We start from the raw sequence: 22,766 nt of genomic DNA on the forward strand, positions 1-22,766 counted from the left end.
TACAAAGTGCCCTGAGAATGGGCCGGGCGCGGTGGCTCACGCCTGTCGTCCTAGCACTCTGGGAGGCCGAGGTGGGAAGATCGATGGAGGTCAGGAGTTTGAGACCAGCCTGAGCAAGAGCGAGACCCCGTCTCTACTAAAAAAAATAGAAGTTAGCTGGACAACTAAAACATATAGAAAAAATTAGCCGGGCATGGTGGCGCATGCCTGTAGTCCCAGCTACCCGGGAGGCTGAGGCAGGAGGATCACTTGAGCCCAGGAGTTGGAGGTTGCTGTGAGCTAGGCTGACACCACGGCACTGTAGCCTGGGCAACAGAGCAAGACTCTGTCTCAAAAAGAAAAAAAGTGCCCTGAGAATGAAATGCTTTACCCCAGTGTCGAATGCACATAAAAACCCACCTTTTAATAAGAAGCTCAATGCAGTGATCTTCCTTACAACTATGTAATTGTCAACTTTGTTAATGATTTAAAAAATTACAGTCTTTAACATATTTCTTTTGTTTATAGTCTTACATGTAGAGTAGCAGTTCCACAGTGAGTGTCTGTGCCCCAATGATCAAGATGATCTTTTAAGAGTTTAGGAAGAAAATATGCTTTCTGGTTATCCTTCTCATCCTACTCAGTAGCTATTTTTGTGTTTTATAATGTATAATACAGTAATATTTATACATATGTTACTATATTGTCAGCTTAACTTTTTGTGTGTTGTAAGTAAACTTTTTTCGAGGTATACTTTACATAGGATAAAACAAACCCATTTTTAGGGAACCTTTCATAGAGTTTTGACAACCTGATACATCTCTGATCAAGATAACATCCATCCCCTGCAAAGCTGCCTCCTACCCCCTCCTCCCTCAGCCCCAGGGAGTCCCTGCCTTGTGCCCGGTGTTCCCCCGTGTTCCTTGTGTGGCGTGTTTTCCTTCGTGGTGGTTCAGTGTCCTGTGGGTAGTGTTCCTGCGCATGGACGTACCACCGTCTGGATCCGCTCACCTCTTGCTGGATGTCTGGGCAGTTTTCCAGTCTGTGCCGTGAGGCGGCTGGGCAGTGGCATACGAGTCTGTGTGGACAGACAAGTGCTGTCATCTCGCTTGGCAGAGACCGAAGCGTAGAGTGATGGGGTCAGGTGGTCGGGCTGTGTTTGCTTTACAAAGAGTCTGACAGACCTGTGGAAGCTGTCGCCCATTTGTCTTCCTGCCGGCAGTGTGAGCGTTCTGGTTGCTCTGTGTCCTTGTCGGCCTTTGGTTTGGGTGGTCGTCTTATGTTAGCCATTCTGTGGGTGCGTAGTACCTCGCTGTGGTTTTAGTTTGCATTTCACTGATGAGTGATGGTGCTGACCGTCTTCGCGTGTACCTACTGGCCACTTGTATGTCTTCTTTAGTGAAGGTTTTTAATGGGCTGTTCATCTTATTATTATTGAATTTGAAGAATTGTTTTTATATCCTAGACACAAATCCTTTGTGAGATATATGTATTGTGAATATTTTCTCTCATTCCCTCCTTTGCCCTTTTGTTTTTTTTTTTTCCTTCCCACTCTGTGGCCCAGGCTGGAGTGCAGTGGGGTGTCATTGTAGCTCATAGCAGCCTCTATCTCCTGGGCTCAAGTGTTCCTCCTGCCTCGGCCTCCTGAGCAGCTGGGACTACAGGTGCACACCACCACGCCCAGCTAATTTTTTCATTTTTGAAGAGATTGGGTCTTGCTGTTGTTCAGGCTGGCCTCAACTCTTGGCCTCAAGCGATCCTTCTGCCTTTGCCTCCCAAAGTGCTGGGATTACAGGCGTGAGCCACCATGCCTGGCCATGCATGCTTGTTTTTTGATGGTGTATTATTCATATATTGTATGTCAATACATCTATTGACTCCTGCTGAACTTTTCACTTAGAGGTGTTCAACCACAGCCCTCTGGGGACTACTGCTCTACAGAATCAGCAGAAGGAATTGCTGTAGACGGAGCGGAGGAAGGAAGGGACCCAGGCACTGTCTCTTAGCTGTCTTGTGAGTTCAGTCTGGGGGAGGTGATGGCGCTTGTTGGAAAACCCACGGTGGTTTCACATGAATGTTATCTGGGCAAGTGTGGTGTCCTGCGTCCCAAGAGTAGTCCCAGCTTGGTTACTTCCCAGTGCTGCTGAGATTCCTTGAGAGAGGCGTTGGCACAGGATGGCAGAGCTGTTGTATACGTGGTGTGCCGTGCGCTGCTGCCAGAGAGCCTGACCCAACCGTCTGCACCAAGAGCTGCCAGCTGGCTGGTGACCCAGATGAGAGAGGACCAGTGGGATAATTTATTTCAACAGTTTCTGGCAGGACTTGGAGTGGAAATTTAATCTCATCTCTTCTCTTGTCTTCTCTTCCTTTTCTTTCTTTCTTTTTTTTTTTTTGAGACAGTCTCGCTCTGTCACCTGAGCTAGAGTGCCGTGGTATCAGCCTAGCTCACAGCAACCTCAAACTCCTGGGCTCAAGCGATCCTCCTGCCTCAGCCTCCCGGGTAGCTGGGACTACAGGCATGCGCCACCACACCTGGCTAATTTTTTCTAAATGTATTTTTAGCTGTCCATATGATTTTTTTCTGTTTTTAGTAGATATGGGGTCTTGCTCTTGCTCAGGCTGGTCTTGAACTCCTGAGCTCAAACAATCCGCCCGCCTTGGCCTCCCAGAGTGCTGGGATTACAGGCGTGAGCCACCGCGCCTGGCCCTTTTCTTTCTTTTTTTGATAGTCTCCCTCTGTCACCCCAGCTAGAGTGCAGTGGTGTCATCATAGCTCACTGCAACCTTCAACTCCTGGGCTCAAGTGATCCTCCTGCTTCAGCCTCCTGAGTAGCTGGGACTGCAGGCGCACACCAAGACTCCCAGGTAATTTTGGCTAGTTTTTCTATTTTTGGTAGAGACGGGGTCTCGCTCTTGCTCAGGCTGGTCTTGAACTCCTGAGCTCAAGTAATCCTTCTGCCTTGGCCCCCCAGAGTGCTAGGATTACAGGTGTGAGCCATCGCGCCGCGCTTGGCCTAAAAAATTTTTTTAAAAAAGAAAAAACATGCTACAAATAGATATTTTTAAGAAGAGAAAAGAAATGGTTCCCAAACATTCTTCATGTCTGTGCTCACCTCGGCATGGACCCCAAGACACATGGTTCCGAGCCTTGTATAAATGTAGATCAGTGAACTTTGTTTCAGACATTTTGAAGGTTTATAAAACTTTCTTTTTCTTTTGAAAGTACTTCGGAAAAGTTACTAATATAGTACAGAGAATTTCCATTTTTCCAGATTCCGACACTATTAATGTTTTGCCAAACTTGCATGCATCTGTCTCCTGAAACATTTGACGGGAAGTTGGAAGTAATCGTGCTTGTTTACCTCAGACATTCCAGTGTGTATTTCCTACAGCATTCTCTTCCGTAAGCACAGCACAGGCAGCGGCACGGCAGTTGCACTGGCGCGGCTGTGGCCGCCTGCCGACCTCCTGCAGACTGCGCCCCTCTCTGCTGATGCCCGGCGCTGTGGAGGAACAAGGCCTTTTTCTTGAGTAGGGTCACACATGGCATGAACTCTGTCTCTTTAATCTCGAATTTGTAACTGTTCCTCAGCCTTCCTGTGTCTTCTGTGACATGGACACCTCTGACCAGCATGGGTCAGTTACTTTGTAGAATGTCCCTCAGTTCCCATTTGTCTGATGTCTCTTCTTGATTAGATCCAGGTTAGTTATTTTTGGCAGGAACCCTGGAGGTGAAGTTGTGTCTTCTCCGGGCACCAGGGCAGGGATCCTACGGTCCCTTTGTGCCACAGCTGCTGACGTTGGCTGAGTGACGTCTCCAGGCCTCGCCCGCACCAGTGCGGTTACTCTGGTTTCCTCCAGTGTGGCGCACGCGGTCTGCAGAATAACACATTGCAGTTTGTTGGATTTTCTGAAATACTCTTTAAAAACCAAGTGATTTCAGAGTTACCCTCGTAGTGTGTGTTTGGTGCACCTTTGGATGTTGTTTCTTAAGTAGGCGGAGAGAAGCTCACTCGTGGCAAGTTCTTTCTCTCAGTGTGGGCTGTCTGGGCCGCGGCAGGAAAGAATGTCCGGAGTCTGGGGAAGCAGACGTGGCCTCCTGGGGACGCAGGCACGCAGGTGCCAAGGCTGACGGCAGCTCTGCGGCACCTGCCTTTCATTGCAGCCCTGCCTGTGACCAGACCCTGCTGCTCCTGGTCTCTGCATGTCAAGGACACGTGGCCCCATTTGAAGGCAGCGGCTCTGTCATCCAGCTACAGTGTTGCCCCACAGAAACACAGACGTGGTTTTCAGGGACTTCAGTGTTCCTGGAGGGGTCTGACTCCTGTATTCATGAGATCCAAATTCAGGGGAGTGGGTGTGAAGAGGCATGATTCCTTGGCCTCTAGACTTCAGAATGTGTAACGAGCTCTTAAGAAACACAAACACCATTGGAATCATTTAAAGAAACTCCAAGAGGGTGGGCACAGTGTCTCACGTCTGTAATCCCAGCACTCTGGGAGGCCAAGGTGGGAGGATCACTTGAAATCAGACTCAGGAATTTGAGACCAGCCTGAGCAAGAGCGAGACCCCATCTCTACCAAAAATAGAAAAATTAGCTGGGTGTCATGGTGCACACGTGTAGTCCCAGCTACTTGGGAGGCTGAGGCAGGAGGATCACTTGAGTCCAGGAGTCGGAGGCTGCAGTGAGCTACCATGACGCCACTGCACTCCAGCCTGGGTGACAGAGTAAGACTGTCTCAAAAAAAAAGGGAAAAAAGAAACTCCAGAAACAGAGCATCCATTCCTATACTGAAGATCATCTCCTCTGAAAGGGATGTTTGTTCTGTTGCCGCGAGGTGTGAGGAAGATGTTGGTAGATTGTAGGGGACTGCTTTGAAGTACTTTTTTTGAAAACTGGTTGCAGGGAATCATTTGACAAATTGGTTAGTTGGTTAAACTTCCTTTGCATGAAGAAATGTCACTAAATTTAACTCTCCTTTTAGTTGGGGACTTACTTAACTCTGACTCATTTCTGCGGGGCTGTGTGACGTTAGTTAATATGCAAGTATTGCTGCAAGGTCTGGCTTCGTACCTACAGAACAGGTCTTTGGAGTCCTTAGAGCTTCTTCATGCTTCTGTTAATTCATAACTCTAGACCATGTTGTGCACATCTCATTTGTCATAATTTCCATTCCAACAAGAAAGTGAATACAGGAAGAGAAGAGACTTTGACAGGGCACACATTTTGGTTTTGAAGATGAGTGTGTTTTGGAGGCGAGAGCTGACACCCCAGTGGGTGGATCGGGCAACTCCATGCTCGCCTGCACGGGGAGCCCGGGTTGGAGGTCTCGTTTGCGACCCCCGTGTTGGTGCGGATGGAGGCGTTGGCAGGCGATTGGAGATGGGGTCCAGAGTGCAGGGGGCACTTGAGCTGGCAGTGGGGCTGCGGGGGTCGGCGTGTGTGTGGAGCTCTCACAGTCCCGAGGGCCTTGCCCCGGGGTCGGTGTGGTGGGAGCAGCTGGGTCTGGGCCGGGGCACTGAACACTGGGGGGCACAAAAGAGGAGCATCCAGTGGGGGCTGAGAAGGAGCCTCTGCCAGGGAGGAACAGGAAGGAGCGTAGAGTCCTGGACACGCGGAAGGAGTAGTCGTTCTGCTAGGGTCTTCTCTACCCGCTGAATCTGCGGGGAGCACGGACCACCCGGTTGAGAGGACCCCGCAACGGGAAGTTTGCCGGGCGTGAGCTGAGCTGAACAGCCCTGCTCGTTCTGGGCCGGTTGTAGACAGGCAGAGTGTGTTTCACTGGGCACGAAATTGAGACTTGGACATTCTGAGAGTCCGTGGGGCTATTTTTAAATTTTATTCTTTGAAGGTATTTGGCTTGCATTACGTTTTTTTTTTTGTCTCTTCAAATATACTTGAGTCACGTCAAGGAAGCTACATTAAATGTGAGCCCCAGAGTATGACACGGAAAACCTTTCTGCCTGTGATTTAATGTCTCTGGCTCTTGTTTGCACAGTGAAAATGGTGACAGATTGATTTTTTTTTTTTTTAAAGACAAAGAATGATTTTTCTTTCTTATGTAAGAAAACTACCACAAAATTGTCTATTCTTGATGACCCAGATATATTTCTGTTTATTTTGAAAGGAATAATACACATTAAGTGGTATTTGAGTTTTTGTTTTAAGTTTACTGTAAGACCTACATCATATTTGTGCATTTATTTTAAAAACAGTAATGCATGTTAAGTGGTATTGGAGTCTTTTTTGAGCCTATACTTTTAATTTTCCAATTTGGCTAGTCGAAATAGTATTTTGTCTATTCATGTTTTAAAGTCACCAGACACCTTACTCGTTTTATTCATTAAGTGACTTGTAGTGACGTGGTGAGCTGAGCTCTGGGGCGTTACCTGTGTGTCCTCACCTGCTGCAGTGCCCTGGGGACGCTCGGGACTCCGTGTCCCGCTCTGGCCGGGCAGCCGAAGTGCTGACTGTGGGCTTCTCTTTTCCAGGTGCACGTTCAGGTTTCCGAGCACAAACATCAAGATAACGTTCACTGCCTTGTCCAGCGAGAAGAGGGAGAAGCAGGAGGCGCCCGAGTCCCCGGTGAAGGCCGTGCAGCCGCACATCTCGCCCCTGACCATCAACATTCCAGACACCATGGCCCACCTCATCAGCCCCCTCCCCTCCCCCACGGGGACCATCAGGTACAGCATGCTGTCACCCTCACAGGCCCCAGGTGACACCTAGCCCTTCCCTGGGGCTGCCTCGTGTGGAGACAGGGACGTTGCGGGGCCCAGGATGCCGCTGAGTTTCTGAAGACTGCTCTGAATTTCCTGCGAAAACCAGGTGTTCCTGGTTTTCACTTACGGCTTCTTTTGATTGGAGTATAAATTGAAGGGGCAGGTGATTTGTAATATTGGTCTGAAGTATGAGGTAGATTTTAATTTTAATTTTGAATATTTCTAGTTTGTTACAATTTCACATAAATTCTGAAAACTTGCCCTTTGGTTTGACCACATCGAAGTGACCAAGTTTTTTTTTTTTTGAGACAGTGTCGCTTTGTCGCCCTGGCTAGAGTGAGTGCTGTGGCGTCAGCCTAGCTCACAGCAACCTCAAACTCCTGGGCTCAAGTGATCCTCCTGCCTCAGCCTCCCGAGTAGCTGGGACCACAGGCATGCGCCACCATGCCCGGCTCATTTTTTCTGTGTATATTTTAGTTGGCCAGATAATTTCTTTCTATTTTTGGTAGAGACAGGGTCTCGCTGTTGCTCAGGCTGGTCTCGAACTCCTGACCTCGAGCGATCCTCCCGCCTCGGCCTCCCAGAGTGCTAGGATTACAGGCGTGAGCCACCATGCCCGGCCGAGGTGACCAACTTGTGTTCCTCGTGATGTCCCAAGAGAGACCTGGTGCCTTCCAAGCACAGCCGCCTGGCCCTCCACGGGCAGGACCTGGCACTTGGCACACTATGGTTAGGTTCGTGTGCTGCTCTCAGGGGAGAATAACGTAGGGTGAGGAACAGTCACAGAACCAACCGTAGGTGTGTGTTTTGGGGTGTTCTTGAAGCACGTCAGGTTGCCGTGTGTGGTCAGTAGGAAGCCTTGGTCTGACCATGGGGACGGGCCTTGGGCTCAGCCCAGCCCCAGTCTGGAGGTTCTGGTGGGTCCTGGGCAGGCTGGAGAACTAGGGAACTAGGGAACGTGGGCCGCTTCTCAGCTGTAGGTGATGTTGGACTTTGGTGTGAAATGAGCACATTAAACAAATATGTCTCGGGTCCTACCGTCTGGGTCTGTCCACACAGCAGGGCTGGGAGGCAGAGAAGGGCCCCTCTTGGCCTTCCTGGAGCTGGCCCTTATAAGTGGCTGACCGAAGGTACTCGGACTTCTCTGGGTTATACCTTTACGTCGCATGCTTATGTTTTTTATCTTAAAAACCAGCATCAGTAATAGGCCTTCTGGAAACTAAGTGGACATAAATAAATGGAAACACACCCCATGTTTATGCATAGGAAAGACTTAATACTGTTAAGATGTTAATACTACTCAAACCAATCTACAGATCCAGCATGATCCCTGTCAAAATCTTTTTTTCAGTAACTTTTTTTTCCCTGTCAAATTAAATTGTTTGTCATCAATGTCAGTTTTTGTACAAATAGAAAAACATGGGTGGGCACGGTGGCTCACACCTGTAATCCTAGTGCTTTGGGAGGCTGAGACAGGAGGGTCACTTGAGGCACAAGGCATTTGAGACCAACATAACAAGACCCTGTCTCTACAAAAAGTTTAAAAATTAGCTGGGAGTGGTGGTGCACACCTGTAGCCCCAGCTGCTGGGGCAGGTAGATCACTTGAGCACAGGAGTTCAGAGCTGCGGTGAGCTATGATCATGCTACTGCACTCCAGCCTGGGCAACAGAGCCAGACCCTGTCTCTAAAAAAAAAAAAAAAAAGGAAAGAAAGAAAAGAAACAGAAAAACCCATCCTAAAATTCATGTGGAATCTCCGGGAACCCCAAATAGCTAAAAAATCTTAAAAAAGATTGAAGCTGGAGAAATCACAATTCCTGATTTCAGAACTTCATATAAAGCTATAGTAATCAAAACTTCATATAAAGCTATATAGTAATCCAAACAGTGTGCTAGTGGCATAAACACAGACATCAGACCAGTGGAACAGAAGAGAGAGCCCAGAAATGAACCCTCAGGTGGGTGGTCAAGTGATCGTCAACAAGGACAGACTTTTCAACAGATGGTGCTGGGAAAACTCGATGTCCGCATGCAAAAGAATGAAATCAGACCCTTAGCTTACACCATGTGCAAAAATTAACTCAAAGTGGATCAGAGACCTAATTGTAAGACCTAAAACTATATAAAACTCTAAGAAGAAAACATAGGACAGAAGCTTCATGACATTTGGATTTGGCAATGATTTCTTGGATTTGTCACCAAAGGCACAGACAACAAAGGCATTTGTCTTTTTAAAAAAAGACAAATTGGACTTCATCAAAATCTAAAAATTTTGTGTATCAAAAGATAATATGAACAGAACAAAAAGACAATCCATGGAATGGGAGAAGGTGTTTGCAAATCACGAATCTGTCAAAAGATTGACATCCAGAGTGTATTGAGAATTTCCTAAAACTCAACAACAAAAAGACAGCAGACTCGGCGATTGATTTATTTTATCTGTGTAGACTAGGGACGTGCTGTGGCGAGAAGGGGAAGGCGGCAGGACAAGGAGTTCAGTCTGTAACTGTGAACAGTCGAGGGAGGTAAGTCACTGCCTTCGGACCAGCCAAGACCCAGTTTAAAACTGCAGAGGACATTTCTCTGAAGAAGGTACACAGATGGCCAGCAAACACGTGAAAAGCTGCTCAGCGTCACTAGTCATCAGGGAAATGGAAATCAGAACCACAGTGAGAGGCCACCTCCCGCCCGTTATGCCGACCGCTGGCTGTGAAAGGCGGAAAGCAGTGTTGGGGAGGTGGGAGGTGGGAGCCCTGTGCACTCGCTGCTGGGGGGCGCAGGGAAACCAGTGCGTTCGATCCTCAGAACACTCACAGCAGGAGTGCCGTGCGATCCAGCAATTCCACTTCTGGGTGCACGCCCAAGAGGACCAAAGCCGGGTGTGGAGGAGACATCTGTACAGCCGTGGTCGTGGCAGCACTGTGTGCCCCAGCCGAAAGGTCGAAGCAGCCCAGGCGTCTGACGGGTGAATGGACAGACAACATGTAGCATCCCTGCAGTGGAAGAGTGTTCAGCCTTGAAGAGGCACTCCTGGCACGGCTAGTAAATAAACCCGGGCTCACCCCCAGGACACCGTGCTCAGTGAAGCAAGCCGTCACTCAGGACCGAGGGTCTGATTGCACTGTGGGAGGTCCGGGGAAACAGTGGCTGCCCGGGCCTGGGGGCGGGGGGAGGAGCGTTAGTGTCTGACAGGGACCAGGGTGTCAGTTTTATAAGATGAAGAAGTCTTGAGAGGGATGATGGTGATGGTCACACAGCAGTGTGAATGTGCTCAGTGCCACTGAACTACGCACTGAAAAATGGTTTAAATGGTAAAGTTTATATCATGTATATTTTACCACAGTAAAAAAAATTGAAAGAAAAATAGGCCTCCTGGAAAAATGTTTGGTGCATTTGTTTATCTGTTGAGGGAGTGGCCAGGTGGACTCTAGCCACTGCCCCGTCTAGGTGCTGTCTGGGGGCAGCCGCTGTTGGCGTCAGGCACCCTCTTGTCCTCTGTCCCCCCGTGGCTGCTTTGCTGAGGAAGTCCCTGTCTGCTTCCCACTTTGGTTGAGTTTGTCTGTACGTGACTGAGTGGGCTGAGTAGCAAATGTGTGTCTGGGTAGGCGCTAGTCAAGGAGTCCTGCTGCCAGGTGTGTATCCAGCGCTACGTGGGAAGGTTGCAGGAGTCCTGAGGGGGAGGGGAAAGCCCACCCCTGCCTGTCGGATCCAGCTCAGAGCGGGCAGCCTCGGGAGCCCCACGCCGAGCAGGACTGACCAGCAGCCACAGGGTCTTGGGGGGACGGGCTCAGGGCTCAGGGCGTTGTTGGTGGTGGAGTGAGCCCGACTCTCCAAACCTGCCGTGCAGCCCCTGGGCGCTTGCCTTCCCCATTCCACACTTGCCTGCAGCCTAGACTTCTTAAGAGCTGGCTAGTGTTTATGCCCACAGCGCATAGATGCCCCGAGCCTTTCCTGTTCCTGCTTTCCCCAGTACGATAAGGACCCTCAGCCTGCTTCAGTGACTCTTGTTTGGTGGGGGGGCGTATGACGCAGGCTCGCGGCAGATCTCGGCAGCCCGGCAGCAGGTAGGGGCGATAGTGTGTTGCCCTCCCCACACCTGCATTTCCCTGGCCCTCCGCTTCAGTTTCTTACAGGTAGCGGCTGTTAGGCTTCTTGAGTACTTTTTCCAGTAACTTTCTATATATTTGCAATATTTCTTTTATTTCCTGCACCAGACACCTATGTAACTTACTGGATTTTTCAAATAATCTTGATATCAGTGGCTCATTCTTTTTATTGAAGTACACTGTGCAGAATATGGAGTGAAAACCGAGTACTCAGCTCCTTGACTCCTCACAGATGAAATCGGCACCGAGCTCAGGAATCAGAATACGCCTTTGCCCAGCCTGTGGGGGAAGGACGTGTTTAGGAACAGGGGTCTGTCTCCGCTTTCGGGGTGTGACCTGCCTGATCTGCCATGCGCTTCTGGGCCTCGCGGCCACAGCCTCAGCCAGCGTCGGTGTCCCCGGCTGCCGTCCTTGGGGCAGAGCCCACCCTGGCTGGCACGTCCTCGGCTGGCGGTCCTGCTGCTCCCGACGCTCCCCTGTCCTTGCTGGCGCCCTGTCACAGCCTGTGCTGGCTCCTCTCAGAGCTGAGAGCTCCGTGGACTCTGTGCCCCCTGCCAGACTCAAGCCTTGGACCTGCAGTGTGTCGCTTTGTGTCTTTGGTATATTCTGGAACAGCTGGAGCCTCAGTTTCCTCACTGGTCAGATGAGTGGGCCACTGGCTCCCGTGAGTTTGTTTACAGTATCATGAGCTGACATGTGTGGGTGTAGACACCCTGTGTGTCCAGGTTGCTTCTTGGGGTGACCTCAAATTTCAGAGACTTGGTAAGAGTCTCTTTTTCCATAGGAAATACTGATGTTGTCTTTTTAAAATTTCTATATTTGTTTTCCCTGAAGTGACAGCCAGTTGTTAAAGTGCAGTACAATGTACGTTCTGTGATAGACTGAGAAGAACCACCTCTTCTCCCCACAGTGCTGCCAACTCCTGCCCATCCAGCCCCCGGGGAGCGGGGTCTTCAGGGTACAAAATGGGCCGAGTGATACCGTCTGACCTCAATTTAATGGCTGAAAACTCACAGCCAGAAAATGAAAAGGAAGCTTCCGGTGGAGACAGCCCAAAGGTAAATGTTCTGTGATCCTGAAACAGGTGGCTGCACTGTCCTCGGCGTGTCTAGCAACAGCCCCTCCCGGCCTTGGGGGAAATGCCGGCTGTCGTGGTCCAGTGGTCCCTGCAGTGCTGTCCCTGCGGGAGCAGGGTGGTCGTGCTGCTGAGTGTGTTCTCGGGTTGGGGTTCTGCTCACACACCAGGCATTCTGCACACAGCCACAGCTTCCCCAGTGGCAGCCGTGGGCCCAGGTGCCGCGAGCTGAGCTGACAGTGGAAGACAAGAGAATGTCTTGGTCCCTAGGGAGCTCACACGCGTGTGTGTCCCAGGAAACCATCGAGGGAGTTTAATGTCACTGTCTGGAGCTCTGAAGGTTGTGCAGACACACACACCCCTGTTGGGGGGACACCTCCGTCCTCTTTGCACGGCAGGTGCTGATGGTTGCACTCTGGCGCTGTGTGCTAGTCTTTGACTGGGTAGTTTCCCTTGGGACTTGGTCCGAGGGAAGTGGATGCGAGTCTGTATAAAACAGGAGATGGGAGCAGCCTGAGTGCCCCCGGGGACAGCGATAGGACACGGTGGGGACCAGTGTACAGCGTGTTCACTTACATGAAAGCGCCCTTGTGACAACGCTAAGTGGGAAAAGGGGACCAGAAGCTGTGCATAGCCGTGCTTTGCGTGTTTATAAAACGTGCATCCGCCAGAGCACCGCAGCAGCGTCTGCGTGGGCCTGCGGGGTCACTAGGGTTGCCTTGTCCCCACTGCCACTTTCATCAGGCTTGAAATCGGGCAGATCTAAATTGTATTGTTTCGGGGTGCAGTTCAGGTGGTAAAACTTTTAATAAGTCATAGCAAAATTGTGATTATTATAAAAGTTCAGGAATGATGGTAGCCTCTCTGAGAGGTAGAAGCCGTGAGCCGAGAGCGTCTGGGATGCTTCTGTCTCAGCCTAGTGTGCTAGTGTTCACTTGACAGAAATTTGTTCAGCTGACATGAATGTACTTTGAGCTTTTCTGTGTGTTATATATTTTTCTTTTTTTTTTTATTTTCTTGAGACAGAGTTCTCACTCTGTTCCCCAGGCTAGAGTGCCGTGGCGTCAGCCTGGCTCACAGCAACCTCAAACTCCTGGGCTCAAGCGATCCTCCTGCCTCAGCCTCCCGAGTACCTGAGACTATAGGCATGCGCCACCATGCCCGGCTAATTTTTTCTAACATATATTTTTCTTTGTCCATATAATTTCTTTCTTTGTCCATATAATTTTTTTTTTAGTAGAGACAGGGTCTCGCTTTTGCTCAGGCTGGTCTCGAACTCCTGAGCTCAAATGATCAGCCCGCCTCGGCCTCCCAGAGTGCTAGGATTACAAGTGTGAGCCACCATGCCCGGCCCTATATTTTTCTTTTAAAAAGGTTTTTAGATACCCTTAAAAAAAAGATCACCAGGAAATACAGCAACAGCATAAACACAGTGACGAAGGTTTCGTTAGCTACTGGAAAGTAGGATGAAACGGGGCACGGCGGCCCCTGTCATCCCAGCTACTCGGGAGGCTGAGGCAGGAAGATCACTTACGCCCAGTGGCTTGCGGTTCCAGCGAGTTGTGATCAGACCACTGCACTCCAGCCTGGGCGACAGAGTGAAACCCTGTCACTTGGGGGAAAAAAAAAAAGTGGATGTGGGGGTGTCCTCTGGGTGCTGGGATTATAGGCAATTGAGTCTTTCTGTTTAAAGAAAAACAGCAAATGCCCCTGTGCCCACCACTCGCTTTCAGCACTAAGCGCACGAAGCTGCTCCCTTCCTGACACCCTGGGTCGGAGCCCTGGTTCAGGCCGGTTCACATGCTCAGCCGTGTGATGAGGCTCCATGTGAGGGCTCCTTGGTGGGTGGGTGTGGGGTGGTCCTGTGGCTTTGGGCACTCCGGCCAGGTCCTGGTGCCTGGGAAACTCCCCGCTGGGCTGGGTGCCTGGTGGGACGTGCTGCTAGCCCTTCTCCCAACAGCTCTGGCTGTGCCAGCCCCCCACCACCCCTGGGGGACACGGCGGGGCCGGGCTCCCCTGAGGTTGGGAAGCTTTCCTTGGTTTTTCCTGCTTTTTCATTTGTGACATTGGGTCCTCTCCTTATGTGATATTTTGATGTTGTTTTTCGTACTGATCTATACTTTTCCGTTTGTTTCTTCCAGATTTTCGAATTATATGTTGTAGTAAGGAAAGTGAAGTATTATCAGAGAAACACTTAAAAACACCAAGAATCTCCAATTTCAGTAAATTTAGTAAAAAATTATGGTAACTTCAGTACTCTCATTTTTTTAAAATACAGGATGATTCAAAGCCCCCTTACTCCTACGCACAGTTAATAGTACAAGCAATCACGATGGCTCCTGACAAGCAGCTCACCCTGAACGGGATTTATACACACATCACTAAAAATTACCCGTACTACAGGACTGCGGACAAGGGCTGGCAGGTACGTCCGTTTCGGTTTGTTCCCGCGTGTCTGCTAGTGTCTGGAAGGTCAGTGCTGCTTTCAGCCAGGCGCAGGGTGAGAGGGAGAACGCGAGGAGGGTGCCGGAGGCCTGTGTCGCCATGCTCTGTCTGAGCGTCACGTAGCGCAGAGGGAAGGATGGTTGTGGAAGAAAACCTACACTTAATGTTTTTACCTTCCTCATATTCATGGAAATTCACGTGTCTGTGTGGGATTTGTAAGGTATGGATTGTTTGTTTCTCTTTGACCAGTGCAGTTTATTTCACAAATCTGAAATGTGGGGGGATGTAAGCACCTGGCCCAGCCTTCCCTCTGGCTGCCTCCGTCTGCCTCAGCTGCCCCGGGCGATGGGCGCAGGTGTTGACGTGCACAGGGACAGTTCTCAAACTGGGTTGCCCGGGAACACTTTTTTCAAAAGGCGGCTCCAGCTGGTCAGTGTGTGAAACAGACGATGTGGTGGAGCCCTGGGTCACCCCAGAGCGCACCTTGAAATCGGTGTGAAATACTCATTCCCATTGGTCAGCTTGTGCACCAGTAATTTCTAAACTTTCACATTGTTTAGGTTTTTTCTGTTTCTGCGTGTCTGTGTTGTGTGTGGCCATTTACTGGATATACAGTAGAATCTCCCTAATTGAAACAATTTGGGAAAGGGTAAGTTTGAAATATAGAATATTAAAAATGTAACAAAAGAGAGAAGAAATGTATGTATGCTTATGGTTTTTGAATCCATTAAATAACCAGGAATGGCTACAGAATTCTTTGAGGCTTTGGTTTCATGAGTAAATGATCCTTTAAAAAGTATGTCTGTTGAACACTATAGCCTAGCGATGTGGTCAGGGGCAGGCTGTTTTCTGTTTATTGAAGGAAAAAGACTTCTAACTGCAGATGCATAAACATGCTGTAACAAGAATAGTCTGCCAGCCAGATCTTCAGCATTTCCTTTGTGAGGGGATCAGAGTCTTTGGTCGTGGAAGGTGCAAAGTAAGACCCAGCCTCCACTCTTGCCCACCTGGCCCCCTGCCCTGCCCCCTCCCTGTTCACAGCAAGGGGGTGTTTCCTAGTTGACCGTTAGCAAAACACCGATTTGGAGAACAGTTCCATATCCAGCTACATGTCAGGGTCTCTTAACACCTTGCATAGTAATGTGGTAATTCAGGCCATATTTACCGTATTTTAATCTTTAAAAGTGAGGTTGTGCTTAAAATATAAAATGGAAAAAAAAAACAGAACTGGGCACTAACTTATCTGTGTTCTGGTGACCACGGCTTTGTCAGGGAGAGAAACTCCACGTGGGGTGCGGCTCGCGTGCGGGCCTGCGAGTGTCTCTGCGAACACAGGTGCAGCTGTGTGCAGAATTCCGATGGTTTGAAATACCAGTTCCCTGGGGCTTTTGGGGAAAGAGTGTTTCTAAAAAGCTTGATTAGACTTTAATCTGTTTCTCTTAGGTTGTCTTTATTTGAGAACCACTTGCAAGCATCACAAGGTTTTCTTGCTGAAGAGGGTGGAGGGGCAAAGGCTGGCCCTGGCTTGGTCTCCTGGGGCCTGAGTCGGGAAGTCAGAACGGGCCTCTCAGGGAGTGGCGCTCCCCGGGCCAGGCTTCCTCGGACCACAGGCAGGGAGGCAAGGACCCCAACCCCACCCCGTGCACACCGATTCCTGCCGGTGTGCAGCATTTACTTCATAGCCCACTTAGGGCGCAGAATTACAAACTTAACTACAAATTAAGCACCCTCGCACTCGAACTGTTATGACACTGTTTTTATTGAGGTATTTTCTTTTCTGTCTAGATGAAGGTCCGTCAGGATCACTGTGCATGTTTTGCCTGAGTAAGGCTGTTCCTGGGACCTTTCTCGCTCCTGGCTCCAGCTGGTTTAGCAGGAGTGGGACCCTGCTGCAGACCCTGTAGTGTAGCATGTGCCCACGTCACTCCTTCCACCCTCAGCTGTGCCCTCGGCTGTCAGAACCTGATCCTGGCGGGCTCTTCCTGCCGGACACTCTCTGAGCTGCCCCTCCCAGTGACTGCACCTAAAGCCCCCACGAGTCAGGCCTTACCCTGACTTCTTCCCTCGTGGCTTAAAACAAAAAGCCTTTGCATGTTATAACCTCGTTTCTTAAAAAAGCCACATTCCTTTTCTTTTGAGAGAGAAATAAAACTGTCAGCAAAATGGCCCATTTAAAAAATATGAACTTCCAGCTTGCCCCTGCTCTCCCCGGCAGGCTGTGGGCAGGTCACAGAACGTGCCGCTCCGGGCAGGGCGGCGAGTCTCGTGCTGAGCTCCAGCTCCCGAGAGGCTGTGTGTGAAGACTCCTGTGCCCGTTCGAAGCCCTCGCTGGAGTCCACAGCTGCCTTTCAGACTTGCTCTGGGTGGTTTGTGTTGTCTGCCCACTGTACAGCTTTTTGGTTAATCTGCAGAGAGAACATTCTAGGGTAAAGCAAGGTGGTCTCAGTATAACCCTATTGAAAAGATGGCATATTTCTTTCCTTTGGTTGCATTTTTCTTCCAGAATGATTTTTTATTATTTTATAGTTTTATCCAGCCCAGAAGTAATTATATGATCGTGAAAAATTTGAAAAGGTTGGGCTCCCCCCCCAGAGAGACCAGAGCTGGTTTCTTTACACAGTAGGGAACAGGCTCCTCACTCACCCTCAGCCCCACCTTCTGGCAGCATTTACTGCGCCCTCTGTAAGTGCTTACTGTGCGGGTCACATGGGGAGTGTGCGCTGCTAGGCAGGACAGGAACAGAAAGCTGAGAGGAGACAGCGTCCGGTCGGGAAGGCTGGCTGCAGGCAGGGAGGGCAGGGACTGTGCTGGGGAAGGAGGGGTGGGCGGAGAGGTTGATCCATGTTGCAGATCCTTTTCCTCATATTTAGCATGAAAGAATAACAACCCACTTTTTTTTTTTTTTTGAGACAGAGTCTCGCTTTGTTGCCCAGGCTAGAGTGAGTGCCGTGGCGTCAGCCTAGCTCACAGCAACCTCAAACTCCTGGGCTTAAGCGATCCTCCTGCCTCAGCCTCCCGAGTAGCTGGGACTACAGGCATGCGCCACCATGCCCGGCTAATTTTTTCTATATATATTTTAGTCGGCCAGATAATTTCTTTCTATTTTTAGTAGAGACGGGGTCTTGCTCTTGCTCAGGCTGGTCTCGAACTCCTGACCTCGAGTGATCCACCTGCCTCGGCCTCCCAGAGTGCTAGGATTACAGGCGTGAGCCACCACACCCGGCCCACTTTTTTTTTATTTCGGCATTTTATGGGGGTACAAAAGTTTACGTTACATATATTGCCCTTACCCTCCCTGCCCCCCGAAGCCAAGCTTCAAGCGTGTCCATCCCCTAGAACAACCCACTGTTTTGAATACCCTACAATGATTTCTGAATCACTGGAGTCTAGTCAATGTGGTTTGATTTTATTTTATTTTATTTTGAGACAGAGTCTCACTCTATTGCCCGGGCTAGAGTGCCATGGCATCAGCCCAGCTCATAGCAACCTCAAACTCCTGGTCTCAAGCGATCCTCCTGCCTCAGCCTCCCCAGTAGCTGGGACTACAAGCATGCGCCACCATGCCCAGCTAATTTTTTCTATATATTTTTAGTTGTCCAGCTAATTTCTTGTATTTTTTTTTTTAGTAGAGACGGGGTCTCGCTCTTGCTCAGTCTGGTCTTGAACTCCTGAGCTCAAATGATCCTCCCACCTCGGCCTCCCAGAATGTGGTTTTAGTATATGTAGCAGCACAATGAAGGAACATCCATCCTGCCTTTGATCAAATTACAAAGGCCTTAAAGTACCTCAGAAATAGTTACTTCATTCTGTTTTTGTCACGTTAACTATCTTCATGTTTTTGGATGATGCAAAAAAAGACCCTTATTCCTTCCTTGTGTCTTCTAGAGTCTGGTTGGCTGGAGAATCACAAATAAACTTTTATAAATTCTACCTTGTTTGCCCACAGAACTGTGGTTAAAGGGGCACAGATTAGAGCAGAGAGGAGGTTGGAACCCATGGTGATGGGGCAGACTGGGTTCTGTTACATTTTCAGAACAGAAAATAGCAACTCCCTGATTCCAGGAGTTCAGCGAGCGGCCTTCGTGATCAGGCCTTCCTCACACGGTGGGAGCCTGGTTCCCTCAGGTGTCCTCTTCTGCTTCCAGATACCCAGCGTGCCACTTTCCACGTCAGCCAGTGAGTCCCCCTGCGCTGGGGCTGGGCACGCTGCGTGTGGGCAGTTGTTCTCTCTGAGTTCCTGCTGGGGCCGCTGTTGGCGTCTGTAGGGACGGCCCTTTCCACCGTTGGAGTGTTTTATGTTACCCATCTGGGTTTGCCTTTCTTAATCTGCGGTCTTGGAATCTACCTTCTCCTCCAAACTTTAAACAGTTCGAGTGCAGTTGCCAAAGGTTTGCCTTCTCCTCTGCCCTTGATGGGGCACCAGCGACAGTCGTAGTTGATTTTCTGGAGGAATTGATGGAAAGGTTGGTTATCAGGTAAACCCCAATGACGGAACACCATAGCAACTACCTGTGGTTACTAAAATGTTCCAAATCTCATCTGATAACACTTATTTGTAAACAGTTTCAGAAATCACAGCCTAGCTTGCCCTTCCTGTGGCCTGTGAACTAACCCACGTTCACAGGGGTCAGAGCGCTAAGTCACGGCCCCCAACGAGCCCCTGAGACTGGTTGTGAAGTATTATTTGTCTGTTTTCTTCACCACCTTGACAATTCGGAATTTCAGGTGTGACTTGCAATTCTATGAGAAGGTTACTTTGGGGAATTTAGAAATGATTTTTGGATAGCTTCAAATTTCAAGTTATTACTTTAATTTTAAATTTATACGTTAATGTAAACTCACGAGATACCAGTGTGAGTCCATGACTTTCACCCATGACTTTCTACACCCTGAACACTGCGGCCCGAGCCAGGTCGCAGGGTTTTCCTCGGATGTCTGCAACCCTGGAAAGAATGATGGGCAAGGAGTTGAGAGAGGAGTCTTCTCTTTATACCTAACGAAATTATCTTGAGGATCAAATAAAAAACTGTATATGAAGGTACTTAGCAAGGTACTTTGTTACCCAAGATGGTGTCGATAATAATTTTCAACCTTTGGTTCATTTTTCTCTTTTGCTGGTTTGCCACATACTTTATACTGGATTAATTTACTTTAAATGGCATGACAGATTCTATAAGGTGATTCTGTGCAAAAAAGTATTTTAAAGGAGGCTTCTGTCGGCTCTGTTTGTCTTCACACAGGGAGAGGTTGGCAGTTAGGTCGTTGACCCCACCTGGAGGAGCTCAAGTGACAGCAGTAGCGGCCCCTGGTGTCCCGCCTGGAGAGGAGCGGGAGCTGGACGTGGCCTCTGTGCAGATCCCTCCCAGGCCGCCCTGCTGCGCTCACTGTGCCCTGTCCTTTCCTCCCTAGAGGCCTCCGCAGAAGGGCTCACGCCTCCAGCTGCTGCTTCCCCTGAGCCGCCGCCGCGGGGACGAGGCTGCTGCTCCCACCAGCGCTGCTCTTAGCTTCACTCCCGGGCTCTGCAGGGGCTGAACGTTTAGGTCTCGGCTTTGTAGGGTGCTGTAACCAGGGCACGTTTTTATTTCTTAGCAAAGAAATATATGAATTCTACGTATTTTTTTATGTTTCATAGAATTCAATTCGCCACAATCTCTCTCTGAATCGTTATTTCATCAAAGTACCACGTTCCCAGGAAGAACCAGGCAAAGGCTCATTCTGGAGGATAGATCCTGCCTCTGAAAGCAAATTAATAGAGCAGGCTTTTAGGAAAAGACGGCCTAGGGGCGTGCCTTGCTTTAGAACCCCTCTGGGACCGCTCTCTTCTAGGTAAGGAAAAAAGAGGAACAAAAGGGCCTCACTGAATGGTCAGTAAACTCACCTTCAATGTGTTAGTAAATTTTCCTTTTGAAAATGAAGGAACTACCAAATGCATTATGACTAAATATTGGGATGGGGATTTGGAAAAGAAGCCTTGGGTGCCACCCGTGTGCTCTCGTGTCTGGTGTCCGGGCACGTGGACTGTTGGCAGAGTTCACTCACGCTCTGTCCCCACGTGGTGGTTGTCACTTCACTGGATTTGTGGCATGTGGTCACCATGACTGGATACCGCTTACTGAAGTCGGCAGTTGTGAGGATGCCGTGTTGCAGAACTTTCTTTGAAGCTACCTTTTAGCTGCTTAAACTCAACATTGACTTACATACAGTGTTAATTTGCCTGATTTTAAAATTACACATTTTTAGCTTCCTTAGTATTCTGTTTTTAACCAAAGAAATGAGCATGACATGAGTCTGAAGCCCCCTTGAGCTCTCCTGTGCTGTGGCCTGTGGTCCGTGCTGGGCGAGGGCCACTGTGGCTCTGCCACAGGCAGGCTGTGCACGTCCCACGGAGCGCCCAGCGTAAGACTTGGGCAGCCCCGGCAGGCTGGCAGGACGCAAATGACACCCCCTTTGCAAAGTACACTTAATAGAATGAGAAGCACTTTTGGAGCGCGTCACTTGTAAAACTACAGCGTTGTCTTTTTGGTGCCACAGGAGCGCCCCAGCCTCTCCCAATCACGCCGGAGTGCTGTCTGCTCACTCCAGCGGTGCCCAGACCCCCGAGAGCCTGTCGAGGGAGGGTTCGCCGGCAGCCCTGGAGCCCGAGCCTGGCGTCTCACAGCCCAAACTCGCCGTCACCCAGGAGGCCCGGTTTGCCCAGAGCGCACCAGGTGAGACCCCGCGAGAGTCCGATGCAGGTGGGACTCTGCACGGAAGTGCCCGAAAGCCCGGGAGAGGCCTCTGTGTCATTGCGCCCTGTCCTGGCACTTGGTCTGTAGTGCCTGCGTGCTACTGTCCAAGCCCTGGAAAACAATAGCACAGTGAGTGTTCTTTAAGTGACACTCTGTGTAGACACCTGAAATTGTTTAGAATTAACCTGTTTTTCAGTTGCTTTGTCTTTCAAAAATCTGTGACAAAGGCTCCCGCCCCCCAAAAAACCCATCATTAGACAAACTAGACACTGATTGGAAGCAGTAACGTGTCCATTTAATGAATAGGTGGACACTTTGCAGTTTACTTACAAAGTCATAATATGGAGTAAAAATGTGTGCCTTGAGGAATTTTTTAAAAAAATACATAGTGTGGAAATATGTGCAAACTCATTCTGTTACAGTTGAGAAAATGTGCATTTTGATCATTTGGGATCCCAGCTGCGCTGGCCCAGAGCCCGCCCCCTGCACCCCATCAGCAGCACCTGGCATCTTTCTCTGTGGTCTCAGCCCAGCCAGAGGGCAGAGGTCAAGGGCACAGGCTCTGTCATGGCCCAACTCTGTTCCTGAACATTCTGCTTCCTCCACCCAGTGCGAGGTGGAGACGTTGGTCCTCGGTGGGTGTGGCCCTTGGCTTTTAGGCCCACGGGGGCAGCTTCTTACGTTGCGTATTGACGTTTCCTCCCTCCCTCCGCTAACTTTATTAAAGCAAAGAACTGAACATGATTTTAAAGGACTGCACCTCTACCGTCTCTCCTAACCGACATCTTCACTGAGAAATTGTGCAGGACGTTTCCTTTTTCATGAAGAAAGAACTGTGGGAAGAGGTGTTGTCAGAAATCTAAATGGAGCAGAAATTGCATTAATAGCAGTTGAATATAGGATAGGAATTCAGTGTGCCTATTAAAATACTATAGTTCTCTCGTCATTTGGAACTGTACCTGCTACGAGGAGAAATGGGGCCACATCCTGTATTTTAAATTCAGCCTTGTTTTTAGGCACGTTTGTGGGGACCATGGAGAAGTAAAGGACCGTGTGCCTCAGTGCTGCTTGTCTCCTGCCTGCAGGGTCCCCGCTGTCCAGCCAGCCAGTCTTGATCGCTGTTCAGCGACAGCTGCCACAGGCGGTTAAGCCTGTCACCTACACCGTTGCAGCCCCGGTGACCACCGCCACCTCCCAGCCGCCCGTCGTGCAGACAGTTCACGTCGTCCACCAGATACCAGCGGTGTCGGTCACCAGCGTGGCTGGACTGGCCCCAGCAAACACGTACACTGTCGCGGGACAGGCCGTGGTCACTCAGGCGGCTGTGCTGGCCCCTCCTAAGGCCGAGCCGCAAGAGAACGGAGATCACAGGGAAGCAAAAGGTGGGCCGGGGAGAGGCAGCTCCTGTCAGCTTCACGCTCCTAGAGACCCACAAGGTGGCTCATCTTGGCCCCTTTTCTGATTTGTTGTTAGTTTTAAAGTCAGTCCCAGCTACTTGGGAGGCCGAGGTGGGAGGATCGCCTGAGCCCAGGAGTTGGAGGTTGCTGTGAGCTGTGATGACACCACTGCACTCCAGCCAGATGACAGTGAGACCCTGTCTCCAAAAAAAGATATTTTATAGCAGGGCTGATAGCATCTGAGTATGTTGTTTTAAACTGGTGAGATTCTTGTCAGCTTTTAAGTAATACTAATTGGTGTTGTTTCTTTTC

The 22,766-nt window shown here is 49.7% G+C and overlaps 1 protein-coding gene across 1 annotated transcript in view; it reads left to right on the top strand.

Moving 5' to 3' along the window:
- Positions 1 to 22,766, top strand: part of FOXK2 (forkhead box K2) — a 47,749-nt gene that overhangs the window by 16,357 nt on the left and 8,626 nt on the right. The window contains exons 2-7 of the mRNA XM_045527050.1: positions 6,472 to 6,666; positions 11,720 to 11,867; positions 14,163 to 14,309; positions 19,962 to 20,155; positions 20,861 to 21,036; positions 22,143 to 22,439. Of these exons, the coding sequence (XP_045383006.1) occupies positions 6,472 to 6,666; positions 11,720 to 11,867; positions 14,163 to 14,309; positions 19,962 to 20,155; positions 20,861 to 21,036; positions 22,143 to 22,439 (1,157 nt within the window). The remainder of the gene's footprint in view (positions 1 to 6,471; positions 6,667 to 11,719; positions 11,868 to 14,162; positions 14,310 to 19,961; positions 20,156 to 20,860; positions 21,037 to 22,142; positions 22,440 to 22,766) is intronic.

This window comes from Lemur catta, chromosome 15 (assembly GCF_020740605.2).
Source record: "Lemur catta isolate mLemCat1 chromosome 15, mLemCat1.pri, whole genome shotgun sequence".
NCBI lineage: Eukaryota > Metazoa > Chordata > Mammalia > Primates > Lemuridae > Lemur > Lemur catta.